Genomic DNA, 14,972 nt, shown 5'->3' with positions numbered 1-14,972 from the left:
CACTTCAACGGGGAGGGGGAAAACGACGTGGCCTTGTATAACCGAGCGAGAAAACGCTGCACAGCTTGGTCATCCCCGCTCACATCTCCCTCATTGTTGGCAGCCTGCATATTATTAATTAAGAATAAGACGGGATTACTTCGCGCCGGCCAGTGGTCGTGTTTTGTCAAAAAAAACACTTTTCCTTTCAAACCTTTTCATTAGGCTGTGTGTAAACAGGCGAGATGAAAAGAGTGCAAATCGTTTGATTCCAATCAAATCAATACTTCTCAAACACGGTTTTTTAGCATAATTATGCTCATTTCCAGTTTGTTAACCTTTGACTTCTTATGCACCAACAATTAACAGTATTTGTATACGGGTGACACTTGGAATGGATCTCCCCAAAACAATGGCGTGGTACAGTTTATTCTTTAATATTCCCTCCTGAGAGAGGAGTTTGGATCTGACAAACAGTTACGACTGTGCTTTAACCCGTTACAACTACTAGCAATGACTCATTAATAACCCACACACATAATTTTTTTTTTTTTAAATCCCAGCAAACACGTGAAAATAAACAAATTAACAAATAAATTAAATAAAAGCGTCTATACCTGAGTGAGACAGATTGGAGAATACATCATGACTTCGCTTTGAGAACACGCTGCCCGGAGAGCCCCTAAGAAAAGCCTCAAAAAGGAATAATTTCATCTATTCATTTTACAGTCATCTGAGACTCAAGGAAGATGAAATCAATGAGGACGGGGCTCTGCTCTGGATCACCACAACTTCACAACAAACCCCAGTCCTCCTTAAATAGCCAAAGATTCAAGTTCACTCCGTGTGCTAGATTTCCCGGGGTGAAATCCAATCTACACTTTTAACCCTCTTGTAGTCGGCGGCGCAGGAGTCTTGCTTTTGCTGCTGCTGCTGCTGCTGGTTGTTTTGCAGATGAGGGGGGAAGGACTCGGGGTGGGGGGGGAGGGTGTGGGGGGGGGAGGGTGTGGGGGTGGGCGGGAGGAATTTTTTGTTTGGCTTTTTTTTATCCTTTTTCTTTTTTTTTTTTTTTTTCCTTTTTTTTTTGGGGGGGGTGGGGGGCGGGGAGCTGTGTTTTTTCTTTCTTCAGAAGTTGGTGGTGCTGCCGTAAAAACACGACACTGTCACCACGCTTTCGAAAGTTCAAGGTTACAGCCCGGAGCGGAGCAAGCGGCTCCCGAACAGCGACGGCAAGCGAAACTTCGCCGGGCGGTCGGGACCGTGCCGCGGGGCCGCGCCGAGGCGGGGGCGCGCTCGGGCGGGCAGGGCGGGCGGCGCGGCCTGCGGGCTCCTCCGGCAGCCTCTGCTCGCCCGCCCGTCCTCTCTGCGGGCAGCGGTGAGAGACTGCCTTCCAAACGGCCACCGTAATAAAAATGATCTCCTGGAAATTCAAACGATAAATCTCTCCCCGGCGCTCCCACCCGATTTGCTCTCAACGTGTCCGTGAGTGTCCCTCCACTACCCCGCCCCTGACTCTGCAAAACTTGGAAGTTGAAAAATTCACCAGTTACACCCTGTGGACCCTACTCCAGGTCTCTCCTCAAATGAGACTTAAGTATTTTTGTTTAATTATTTAATTACACAATCACCGTTTACACTCCTCCTCCTGCAAACACATTCCTCCTCCACCAGATCCCCTTCCTCTGCCCTCCCTCTGCATTCATTACCACCGAACGCTGCAGAAGGAACAAGCACGTTTCGCAAACATCCCTCCCTCATTTTCCCGCTCTTCTGGTGGGAGAAAGTTGCGGGGGCGAAGGGGAGGGGGGTGGGAGGGGGGGCTGCCATCTGCGAGAGGTTTCCTTTTCTTCTTTCGGGGTACGACTTTGCCAGCTGCGGCGGGGCTCAGGCACCCCCGCTTCCCCCCCACCCTCGGCGGCGGACACGGGGGAGGGCAGCCCCCTCCGCCCCGAACGGGGGGAGCCTGTCCCGCACCGCCGGAGACTGATGTCCCCGCCCTCGCCGGCTGCGGCCGGGGGCTGCGAAGGAGACCCGGCTCCCGGGCGGCAACAGGGTGCCAGAGTCTGGTTTCATTCTCCGGGGGCAGCTTTAACCAGGGGAGCTGGGAAGGGGGGAAAAACAGTGAGTAAAAATTATTTCTGCTCCTGTGAGGCGGGCTGCGGTGCTGTGCCCAGCTCAGGGGCGTCCGGAGTGTGCGGCCCCCAGCACCGCCGCTGCGGTCACTGCAGCGCTCCCTCCCGCTGCCCTTGCGCAGCCCCCGGCGGCGTGCCGGAGGGACCGCTGACTTCCTCTTTGCCCAAAGTGAGAGTTTATTCACGTCAGGCATTTCACAACGACACATCAAGGAAAGTAAGCAGGTTCAAGTCAACCATGAAATGGTCACTTTTTAACCCCGTACTGTCCTCATTAGGGAAATGCTCAAACACAGCCCATTTTCAAAGAGGCCTCTTAATGAGGGGAGCTTGCCAAGGCTACTAGCTGCAATTCCCATAAATTTACAAACCAAAAGAAGCAGGGGGATGACTGGGGGAAGGAGAGACCCCATACAAGACAGGTAATGTCAAAGGAAACAGCAAGAGCCCAACGCGGTAACCTTTGCAGAATCCATGCCCCATCCCCACTGCTCGGTTTCTGGCTGGCTACTCTTGCCCAGCACCCTCAGATTTGCAGGGGTCAAACAACCATCGTGCCTCTTCTCTTCTACAGACTATACTGATAAGGGACAAATTAAGGACATACATTTAGGCAGAGATGAATGACAAAAACTTGGGGTTAACCATAATTAGCAAAAGTTATTTTTATATCTGGTGTAAAATACCCCTGAAATCCCATTGTTTTTCCCTCTACCCAGACACAAAAAGCTGATAATGCCAGCTCTAAATTATGGAGTTTCTCTTTGAATAAGTATTCTATTTAACTGGAGTTAATTTACCATAAAAGACATTCCTCTTGGCACAAATGCACTGGTGTCCTTGAACACACCTCTTTGAGTGCTTGAACTCTTACACAACAAACCATTATTGCAGACCTGATTTAAAATGACAATAACTCTCCTCTGTCCCTTTTATCACTCTCATCCCTCCATAAATATGAGGGCAACCTCACCAAATCTGTAACACCACATCAGCAAGGCTGCCCCTGTGAGCTGCATAGATGTGAGAAGTCTCTCCTTTCCCAGGCAGGGCTTGCAGAAGGCCCCACTCCCTCCCTTGGGATGGCCAAGGGATTACAGTTGCACTAGGGTCCTGTGCACGAAAAGCAAGAACTACCTGGCAGTCTGGCAAGCCTGAAAAAACAAATGTAGTGAGGTAATGGCAGAGAGAAACCAGTCACTTTCTACAGCCTTTGCTACTGCAAGGGAGAGGGAGTCAGTGTGAGATTGTGTTTGAATTGCCATGAGAGCTGGCTGAGGGTGGGTTTGCATCTCTACCCAGAGGGCATAAGGCAGGAGATGAGCACAGACAGCCCTACAGCTTGTGCCCGTATCCCCCAGAACAGCACTGCTGCAGAGCAGGCAAAGCCAGATACCCCCACGCCCAGAGCCAGTCTGTTGGCCAAGATTGAACAGGCTTCTCATATGAAAGCATCTTGGGGGAAATGGAACTGCCCAGCCAGCATGGCTCAAGCAGCATTTTGTCCTCTGTATGATCTATCGGTCATGGCAGGTGTGGTACATGGTGCCATTGGTTTGCTCACGGGTTTGACCCAAAGGCTCCCAGTATATCACAGAAAGCAAGCTGTACTGGGCACCCAAACATGTGTTTTAGCTCTGTTGCTCCTGGTTAATCCTAGTGGGAACCCATAAAGGATGAAGGCTTTGTCCTGGGAGAACCCTGCTCAGATACACATGTGTGGACATGCTTATGCCCCCCCCCATCCTCCTCCATCCCACCCCGACCCCTCAGCTCCTTTCCCAGAAAAGCAAGCTAAAGATCTTCAGAATGGATAAAGAACGACATGAAAATCATAACAAAGTGTAAGTCCCTATCACTTTGCTGCAGAGGCATGTTTAAAAGGGTATGTGGTAACTGGGTTAGCCTGGAGAAATATGGCATTAATGCAGCAAGGACACTAGGCATAGTGGCTGGCCCTTGGCATGCAGGGAGACCTTGTGAGAAAGTGGTTCAGTTACTTTCAAATTCTGGCTCGCATTATTTCCTCAACCACCCCAAGACCCTTCTCTCCATCCCCACATACTAATGCTGCAAGTTCTCTACCCTTGAAGCTCCAGGCTGGAGGACAATTGCTTTTTGTCTTCACTGCCAGAGCTATGCCACCTTCATGCTGTATCTGGAAGTTCAACTAGCATTTCAATGTGGGCAATTAAGAAAATGAACGTCACTATCTGACCTTCCCAGTGAGACACACTGAGAGTGGTTCTCTGACACTAATCCTAGCCCATCAACTTCACAAGGCCAGGCTGTGAAGGGATCCCACTCTCAGGTGGGATACAATATGAGAACACTGCTTGGACACACACACAGCTAGGCACCTGCACACAGCTGCTAGAAACCTTCATGTGACAGAAATGGACATTCAGGAAGAAAAGGCAGCTTTCACATTAGTTAGCGGCAGACTCCGAAGATTACCGTGAGCCTGCACTCTCCAGACTGGGGAACTGCTCCCATGCTCTCTCTGCCCCCACTCAGCTCTGGCAGGGTGGCCAGGATGGGAGGACATCCACTGCCCACACTGCATGATCTGAGATGCTCATCTCACAGCAAAGAACCACAGAGGTTTTTTGACACCATGGGGAAGATGGGCTCACTCTCCTCCACCCATCCTAGTTTGCCAGGGCAGTTTCATGCCAGTGGTGCAGACCATAGCATGCCAAACTTGCACTAAATGTGGAAAGGGCATTTAGACCATTTATATCACATCTAGACCAGAATTTCAGCTGCTGTCCTTTGGCTGAACAATTGCTTAAGTTTTTCAAGTTTTGGAGCACAAGACTATTATTAATGGAACAAAAATAAAGGAATCACTAATGCTGAAGCGTGAAGCCTAAGATTATCTCAGAATAAATGTGGGCAGTTTGGCCAAATATCTAAACATACACATACTGAGCTTCTAAGAAATCAAGTTTTCATGAAAATTCCAGCCAGTTGTGTCTTTATAGAAATCAGAAAGAACTGATTCTGGCACATGCCTTTTTGTCTAAAGTATGGGATATCTAAGAACTAGCACCAAAACTCTTATGTGAGAGGTCTTTGTGATCCAAAACACAAGTTTTTGATCTAGTTTAATAATAATATCATTAACTCCTTTTTCACCTTTTGTTAGAAAATGTCATTAGTGAATATGTCCATTCGATAAACAATTACTTGAGTACATGCATAAATACTGAGTAGCACAAATGGAGTATAGTTAATGTCCCTTATGCATAACAAGTAACCTAAACTATATTATATTATATTATATTATATTATATTATATTATATTATATTATATTATATTATATTATATTAATAATTACATTATGATTATTGTATTTGTATGATTCTATCATGAGGCCTTGCAAGTCTTCTTGTACAAGCATATTAACCTACAAAGTAAACCTCTGCATCTTTGGCATAACCAGAGCCTTGGAGAGTTTTTTTATGTGCAGGAATGTTGTCCGTGTAGGGCGACATATATGTATATGCAAACATATGTATATGCACAGAAATACAGAGAAAACAAACACATAAACAGTTAAATAAGAAAACAGTTAAATAAGATAACTGTTTGGCTTATAGGGCCTTGATATGCTTCACATGAGACTGAATTTTAAGTTATTTTTGACTTAAAATGTAAACAACAGTCAGTACAAGTATCATACAACAATAAAATTATGTATCTTATAATGACTAGCATTCTTTACCTGGTTTTGGGTGGTAGGAAGAAACACATATTGTACATAAACTATGTACATGTATGATCAGATGGAAAGTGTGCATATATACAATGAAAAGGGAAGAAATACACTAGTTACTCTAAACAGAGACACACATACATATGGCGGGTGTGTGCGCTTGACCCCTGTCCACATATGGTTTGATGGGGACTACAATACTTGAGTTTCCCACAGCTCCCAGACCAGCAAATAAAAACATCAAACCTCAAGTGTAAAGCTGTAAAACAGAGCATTTTGGGTTACACAACTGTGCAGTTTTTGTCCTCACTGCAGGTCGCATCCTTGGCCTTACAAAAGCATGAAACTCTCTTTTTCCAATACAGTAAATTCTTTAAAAATTCACATGTGCTGATTTCAAATGACCTGGACGCAAACAGCAATGACAACACCACAAAATTCCAACACATTTCAGTTTTGGCAGTTTATATCACTTGCCAGATTTTGAGAATATTGGGATGGAGTGGGGATGGGGGCAGCATGTAGAAGCTGGATTTAAATGTCTCCCTAAATTAGACTTATAGTAGTAGTGCTTGATCTTTTTCTTGTGATTCAACGTTAAAATTGCAAGCGTTGCAGCTCAAAACCGCTTCAGAGAATGTTACGAGTTAATCCTGTGTGTTTTGGCGCCTTTTCCCTGCCAGCTACTGTACTTTGGAGAAAAGAAGAAGAAAAAAAAAAAAAAGCTGGAAATCTTGTCTGTCCCGTCACAAGTTGAATGGCAGCACTTTCCAGCAGCGGGAGGAGAAGATGGCTATGTTCACAGAACTAATAATAATTCAGATCACGCCACATCGGCATCTTGTGTCAGAGTCGAAACTGGCTTCCCCACCCCCTTCAACCTGAGAGCTGCCAAGTCCTCACACACTCCGCATTCAACCACAACTTAATGGATGGGATATTGTGCATTAAAATGTGGCCCAGACACACAGGGGAAGAGAGGACAAGAGGGAAAGCAGACACACGCACACACACATACAAACAGACACGCAAGAGAAAGGAATGAATTAAAATACGCACACAGGTCCTACAACAAAACAGCAGTGAAAAAAAAGGGGGGGGGGGGGGGGAGGAACAAAAAGAAACCCTCCAGAGTAACTTTAAAAAACAAGTCAGTAATGCCACCCTAACACTGCATCCTGCTACATGGCATGAAAGAGACCAGCACAAGCCCCCAGACAATTTATGGAGCAGACGATACACAGCAGCAATGCCATTTCCTCCACATGATACATTCAAATTGCAGTCCATTAACTACAAAAACCGCTAAAACAGCCAGAGAGAAAATATTATATTAAAATGTGAGTAAGGAAGCAATTTCTACGGCAACAAGAAAGAGAGGGAAAGATCTCTTACCAATAAAGTAGCATTTGCATTAATCCTTTCCAGCATTTAACTGATAATTGTCTGCCAGAGAAAAGGGGGGAGGGGGGAAAACTTGAAGCAAGAAACATGCCAAGTTCAGCACTTTTGGATGCAAACTCCCATCAACTGATTTCTGGCATAAAAGTGTGACCCACATGGAAAAGTTGCCAAAAAAAAAAAACCTCCAAATACAAACAATCCACCACTTATATCTTATCCTGTAAAGCAGAAGTGGTATCAGCATTTAAGAATAGGGTATAACATCCACTTTGAAACCACAGAGACATAATCTCAGCCTAGAGGAATTACAAAAGAAGAGTCAATTGAACTAAAAATAATATATATATGTAAAAATACAAGCACCATGTGCCATTGTGGTGTATTGTATTAAATAAATGAGATCTTGAAATCTGCAACATACCACTCAGCCTTTGGCTTCACATTTTCCTGGATGCATCTCAATTTTTTCAAGGGCCCAGTGGTTTGGGGGGTTTTTTGGGTTTGTTGTTGTTGTTGTTTTTTGTTGGAGGTGGTTTTGTGGTTTTGCTTTTGCCGTCGTTGTTCTTGGTATTTTGTTTGTATTTTTTTATTTCCAGAAATGACCTTTTACCTTTTGGGTAAAACCCCTTTGGGACGGGGTGTATGGGGCTTTTTTGTTTTGTTTGCTGTTGCTGGTTTGGGACGTTTAAGGGGATTTTTTAGGGGAAGAGCTGGAGATTATTACTTGTATTACTATTGTTATTACTATCATTATTATTATTTGCTCAGGTTGGTTATTGGCTTTGTTTTGGATTTATTTTGTTGCCAGCTTTTTGCCTGACACCGCGCGGGATGAAAATTCTTGGAGTGAGGGAAGGAAAAGGCGTTAAAGTCACAGCCTGTGGGCAGAGCGCTCCTCCTCCTCTTCCTCTCTTCCCAGTCTCCTTTCCTTTCTTGAGCTGCCAGGCTGCAGAGCACGTTTCAGTGGCGTCTGACTTGAACTCGACCCAAGAATTCCTTCCCCGCCTCAGCCCAAATTTTAAACTCCTATATGTCCCCACACATATAGATGTTTATTTTTACGGCAGGGACGCTTCTGCGCGCCGATGCCCGCGTTCCTCCTCCGCCCCTCATGCGAGCGCGGAGCGCAGCGGCTGGGCCGCCCCGGCCTCCTTCCAGCTCCGGCCCCGGGCCGCCCCGGCCTCCTTCCAGCTCCGGCCCCGGGCTGCTCGGCCGCGGGCTGCTCGGCCCCGGGCTGCTCGGCCGCGGGCTGCTCGGCCCCGGGCTGCTCGGCCGCGGGCTGCTCGGCCCCGGGCTGCTCGGCCCCGGGCTGCTCGGCCCCGGGCTGCTCGGCCCCGGGCTGCTCGGCCCCGGGCTGCTCGGCCCCGGGCTGCTCGGCCCCGGGCTGCTCGGCCCCGGGCTGCTCGGCCCCGGGCTGCTCGGCCCCGGGCTGCTCGGCCCCGGGCTGCTCGGCCCCGGGCTGCTCGGCCCCGGGCTGCTCGGCCCCGGGCTGCTCGGCCCCGGGCTGCTCGGCCCCGGGCTGCTCGGCCCCGGGCTGCTCGGCCCCGGGCTGCTCGGCCCCGGGCTGCTCGGCCCCGGGCTGCTCGGCCCCGGGCTGCTCGGCCCCGGGCTGCTCGGCCCCGGGCTGCTCCTCCTCCTCCGCCTCCTCCATCCCTGCCCGAGCCTCGCCGCCGCCCGCGGAAAGCGCGGCTCTCCGCTTCCGCCTGGCGGCTGCCGCACGCAGCGGGTCCGCCGCAGATCAGGGACGAATAATATTTTAGTTTAGCCCTCTCAGGCTCTCAGGCCACGCTAGGCAAGTACGTAGCTTCGCACTTTTTTTTTTTTTTTTTTTTTTTTTTTTTTTTTTTTTTTTTTTTTCCGCAGGAAGGTTTTTGCGCGCAAGTTGTGTAATTTCGTGGTTTCAGATGACACCTTTTATAAGCTATCACATCACACTGCTCGCTCCCTGTAGGATTAACTGCGCTCCAGAGGAATTGTTCTCCAGTCCAAACCCGACGGCAGTAAGGCAGACTCACAGAGGAAGGATTTCACATCTAAAACTTCCTACACAATTAAAGCACTTACAATGAAATAAATAAAAGTGCATGAAGTAAAAGTGTGTGAAGAGTTTTAATCAATCAGATAACAAATACATTCCTTCCTGTAAGAAATTGGCAAGTACAAACTGTAAGGAATCTTCATAATTACTTGGAGGCCATTGCTGGGAGAATGGGGGCCTCTCAGGAAGTTAGTTTTCTTTTGTTTGATTCGAGAAAAACAGTATAAGCGTCTAAAAATGCAGTCTACACTTAACATTAAGTAGAAGTTGCCATAAAATAGGGGAAAAAATTGAAATATAAGCGTTCGTACTTAAGACCAATCACTGTAGAATTCTGCTTTATTTTTCAGAGTTTGTCTTTTCTGATCCTTTTACAAAGAAGGCAAACCTAGAAAAAATGAATGATGAATTTGTCTGTTCAGTGGTCAGAGGAAATGACTGTTAGTGCTATGTGTGGCAGATTTTGAAAACTTTAAACCAGCTAGTCAGTCGAGTGGAGAGCAGACCTTTCCCTATGACAAAAAGAATTTGCAGGTGTTGTTTTTTACAACATGTTTAAATGTTTTTCCTTTTTTTACAGAATGAAAGTTTTATTTTTGAAAGTTGCACACAATTAAAAATTTGTGCCAGTCATCAATGCTTAACAGAGTTTTTGCAAGAACTTTAGAAATATTTTGTTTAGGTTTTGAGGCATTTATTTTTTACTCCTTATGTTTGACTTTGGTGTTGCTGCTGTGATTGCTCACAAAGATTCAATTTCTGGTAGACAATCCCATTACTCTCTGCAGCTTTCTCTGTTTTGTTGATTGGTTGGTTGTTTTTGTTGAGTCCATATATTTGCTAAGCCTAACTTGCATGTGATTTAGCAAACAATTGCTAAATTGATTTTTTTTCTATCAAATGACAGAAATAATGACATCAAGAAAGAAATAAATATTTCAGTCCTTTAGAAAGAAAAAATGTATTGCATGAAGTTGTCATACTCTATCACTTTAGTCTAAACTTAGATGGTCATAAGCAACTTTTGTGAACTTTTAAGTTCAAAATTTCTGTTACGTATAATTTCCATTGCTTTTGATTTCTGAGTTCCATAGCACTAACATGTGTTGATTATGGCTTTCTTCTCCATAAATGTAATCAATGGCTTATATATTTTGTAACAGGTTGACCTTGATTCTGGAATTTTTTTGATCTTCTGAGGTTTTAATATCTATATACTTAATACTGTTTATCATTCAGAATCAGTAAACCAGGAAAAGACTGTAAATAGTTTTCTTCCATAGATAATTGTTATCAAGTCAGTTACCCATCTGTGTATGAGCAGATAGCAATCTGGAGGAAGATAGACTGACTTGCAGAATTTCCACTAAAAAAAAAAGAATTATTTGACATCTTTACGACAGAATTTGTGAGAAATACAAAGTGTTTCAAGATACATTATTTTTGAAGATGCTGATGTAAATTTGCTACATTAAAATCTCTGTGTTTTCAAGGTTTGCTTACTACCTGACAGGATAGGAAAACTAAATGAGTGAAAGGGAACCTGGTGAATCAATGGTTCAACAGTCCAATCTGTGAAGAAGTCCAGTCATGGGATAGATGCAGCAAACAAGGATCATGTTAGAATGCAAAAATGCAGTAGGCAGGATCTCAGTACGGTTTGACTGGGTGCAATGGCATAAGCCATTATTATTCATAACAGGATAGCTGAGAAAACCACATAGCTTTGGATTAATACATCATTTTGCACACACGAAAAAATGCTCTTGACCCACCAGCTTTCAAGTAGGAGCTTCCCACTTTTCACAGAAAGGCCACTGTAGTAAAAGTTGCTGCTTCTTATTCCTGAAACAACTCTTTCAGGTTTGTCTGAGCAGGGCACCATGAAAACTCCATTATTTTGCACATGTGCACAACACTTGCTCATTACTTCTGGAAGTTCATACTTTTGCTGTGCTGCTCTTTACAGAACCCCAGCCCTGCCGAGCCTCCTGCACAGTCTCCTAGCAACAAGGAGAATTATAACTCTCATTTTGGCACTGGCGAAATGATTCCTTCTGCTGCTTCCCCCAGGCAAGCGCTCTGCAGTCCAGGGTGAAATGCACTGGGCAAAGAGATGGAGAGTACTGGTCAGAAGGCTTGCAGAGGCTGATGTCTGTAATTCCCTGTGTTGCCAAGCAAAGCCTGGAGTTCCCACCCGCTGGGGCAGGGTCAAGTGCCAGTTGTTTCCTGCCCTGCTCTGGCATATTAGATAGGGGAGAATTCAAGCAGATTCCATAATTTTTTTTTTTTTTTTAACCTTGTGACTTCTGTAAGAAGTAGCAAAGTTGTTGCAGTAGATGAGAGTTTTCATTTTGAATAACTTCATTTTGGAAAGGAAATATGGCATATTGATTTTTAGTCAGCAGCAAGTCTCCCTTTACTTGTCCAGGAAAGCAACTGCTGAATCCTGATGCACAGCATATCTTCCTGCATAATTAATAGTCTCATACTATGTACTTTTATTTGTTTAGACGTCTACTTCTACTAAAATATGGCAGAAACAGTATGACAATATCACCACTCAACCATATCATCACATCATCACCAAAACAAATTGAAAGATTAGGAGATAAGTGAAACACTGAAAGGTAGAAAATCTTGTGCATGTTCCATACAAGAGCCTTCAGCTCTTCTTAATAATAGAGCAAAGTGTAATTTCTTCCTCTGCACCCTCGTTTCTCTCAATCCACAGGATTGCTAAGGAACTGTAACATCATTGTTTTTAATAGGGAAAAAAAAAAAAAGGAAAGCTGAGGCTTAATGGTAACATTTAAATGGCATACAGAGCCCTTTGAGTTCACACCTCATTAAGGTGAACAGGAAGAGAAGGGGTGCACATCTTTGTTGTTACTTTTGCCTTGCAGCATTTTCAGCCAAGCTATGTGAACAGACCAGCAGCATATTAACTTTGTAGCAGCTATATTTTTGTAGCAAGTTTTTTTTGTTTGGGATTTTTGTTGTTTTTTTTTTTAAGTTCGAAAATTGCAAAACATTGTGAAATGGAGCCAGGGCAGGCCCTTAAAGGAGAATTATTTTGGCTTCCTATTTTTTGCAGGCCAATCTACCAGATCCAAATTTCCTCCCTTATCCAGTTTGAGGCGTTTCTTTTGACTAAACTTTACATGCTCTCCTATTTCTGATATGTGCTCCCTAGCACCAGAAGTGACTTGGCACAAGATTTTTTGCCCTGGGCACAAGCATGCTTATCTGAGATGACCAAATGCAGGTAAATTTAAGTTGTCTGTTACATACTCCTGTAGCAAACTCTATGTTGTCATTGCATAGGTGATCGGATTTGGCCCTAAAATAGGTTTGGCACTGGGATCCTTCAGCAAGTTTGCTGACAACAGCAAGCTATGTGGTAAGGTCAACAAGCTGGAGGGCAGGGATACCATCCAGGGAGACCTTGACAAGCTTGAGAGGCCGGTATGTGCACACATCATGAAGCAAGGCCAAGTACAAGGTCCTGCATCTGGAGTTGGAGCAATCCCAAGTACAAGTACAGGCTGGGCGGAGAATGGATTGAGAGCAGCCCTGGAGGAAAAGACTCGGGAGTATTCATGGACAAGAAGGTCAACATGACCCAACTCCAGAGAACCAACCACATCCTCAGCTGCATCCAAAGCAGCATAGCCAGTAGGTCAAGGGAGGTGATTCTGCCTCTCTACTGTTGACGTCAGACCCCACCCAGAGTGCTGCATTCAGCTCTGGGGTTCAACATAACAAGGACATGGCCCTGTTGGAGTGAGTACAGATCAGAGTCACTAAGTTGATCACTGGACTGGAGCATCTGTCCTGTGAAGACAAGGCTGAGAGTTGGAGCTGTTCAACCTGGTGAAGAGAAGGCTTCAGGGAGATCTAACAGTACCTTCCAGTACCTAAGTAAGGCCACAAGAAAGCTGGAGAGGGACTTTTCCCAAGGGCAGGTGGTGATAAGACAGGGATGAATGCCCTTAAGCTGAAGGAGAATAGGTTTAGGTTAGATATTAGGAAGAAATTCTCTACTAGAAAGGTGGCAAGGCACTGGCATATGTTTCTAAGAGAGGTTGTGGGCTCTCCACACCTGGAGTAGGCTGGATGGGGTTCTGAACAGTGTGGTCAGGTGGAAAGCTCCCTACTCATGGCAGGGGAATTGGAAAGAGATGATATTAAAGGTCTCCTCCAATAAAAAACTCGTCTATTGTTCTATGATTTCTGACCATATCTTCCAAGCTTAGCACATATCAGCTTGAGAGCATGATTCAAAAGAGTCAGAGGAAGGACTTCTGTGCAAAAGTTCTTCTAGCCTGCTAACCCAGCTTCTCACTTTCATTTCTATCTTTTTCTGTTACATCAGTTGAGTGTGGATCAACTGCTCCCAAATATTGCTTTACTGTTATCATGGCAGCAGAGATTAGGGAAGGTAGTAAAGGTTATTTTCATGCAACTTGACACGGGGATGTCCAGGATAATGGAAGGAGACCTTCTTTTTGCTGGTGGATCATCTGACTGTCTGGCAGACACTGACAGCGCATGCCACAGTCATTGTGTGTTGTCCTGTAGGCATACCATCATGAAAACTTGTGCAAAAGAAATCTATTCTCTCAGCATGTGGTGTTGGGATATTTAACACTTCTGCATGAAAAAGAAATATGCATGAAGATTGACCATAAACTTTTCCTGCTTCCATCTCCAGGACCACCCAGCAGGGCAGATGTTTTCGTCCAAGCTGAATGGTTTTGACACTCCATGTGTTTTTCATCTTGACTTCCACAGGTCTTTGTCATTTTGGTGTCATCAAGGCAGCTGAAGATCCTGTGGTAGAGAAGATTTTTACAGGATTGATGATTTTATTCCTGTAGCTGGAGTACTTAAGATCATAGCTAGGGTTTAGAAGAATGGACTTCAAAACCGCTCTGCAGACAGTGTTAGTTCTGTGGATGTATGGCACTTTACCAATCTCATAGAACACCTGACCATCTCAGCCTGAAAGACAATACAGGTTTCTGTCACCCACAGAATAGAATGATGATCAGAATGCTGCTTTCCCAGAGTGACATTCACCATCTTGAACAGCAGGGATCTTGCTTCCTCACGAGAGTATGAAGAGTGATAAAATGTGTATGTCATTTTAAGAAACACCTCTTCATGCACCCAGCAGAAGATTTTCAGCTGGTGGGGAGTGGTAAAGTGTGAACTCAGCAGGCTAAGAAAAGGCAGTCCTTCTTACTGAATAATTTCTGAATAAAAGTATGACTAGTGCCATTTCTACTCCTGCCTTCTACAGTGTCCTGCAAAATGCCTCTAAGGAAGAGGACCTCCAAGGCTCTCCAAGAGTTTTCAAGGCACAAAAGACCTGAGGTGGCTAGCCAGTGTGCTTGTCATCAGTGGGGCACAGTAAGCAGCAAAAGAACTAAATGAAAGCACTTTCTTCGGTGTTTTTTAATACGCAAGAGAAAATTTCATACTATGGAAACAAAATGGGAAAAGACACTCTTTTCCAACACCCCTGGATAAGTTTTCCATGAGTTTTTTGACTATCAGGAAATGGAATATTTTAGAGTCCTCCTAATTTCTTCTTCCATCCTGCACATTTTCAAGCCTGTGGATACCTGTGAAGATTGTCTGACTTATTAAATAATTTTTAAAATATTAGAATAAAACTGTTACAGATCA

The 14,972-nt window shown here is 44.9% G+C and overlaps 1 protein-coding gene across 4 annotated transcripts in view; it reads right to left on the bottom strand.

Annotated features, from left to right (window-relative positions):
* The window catches only part of NFIB (nuclear factor I B), a 163,275-nt gene extending 162,465 nt beyond the window's left edge, over positions 1–810 (bottom strand). For all 4 annotated transcript variants that reach the window (XM_058824501.1, XM_058824502.1, XM_058824503.1 and 1 more), the window contains exon 1: positions 597–810. In XM_058824501.1, coding sequence (XP_058680484.1) covers positions 597–626 — 30 coding nt within the window. In that variant the 5' untranslated portion in view covers positions 627–810. The remainder of the gene's footprint in view (positions 1–596) is intronic.
* Between the last annotated feature and the right edge of the window lie 14,162 nt (positions 811–14,972).

Source organism: Ammospiza caudacuta, chromosome Z (assembly GCF_027887145.1).
Source record: "Ammospiza caudacuta isolate bAmmCau1 chromosome Z, bAmmCau1.pri, whole genome shotgun sequence".
Lineage (NCBI taxonomy): Eukaryota > Metazoa > Chordata > Aves > Passeriformes > Passerellidae > Ammospiza > Ammospiza caudacuta.
This window is presented reverse-complemented; position numbering and strand designations above follow the sequence as displayed.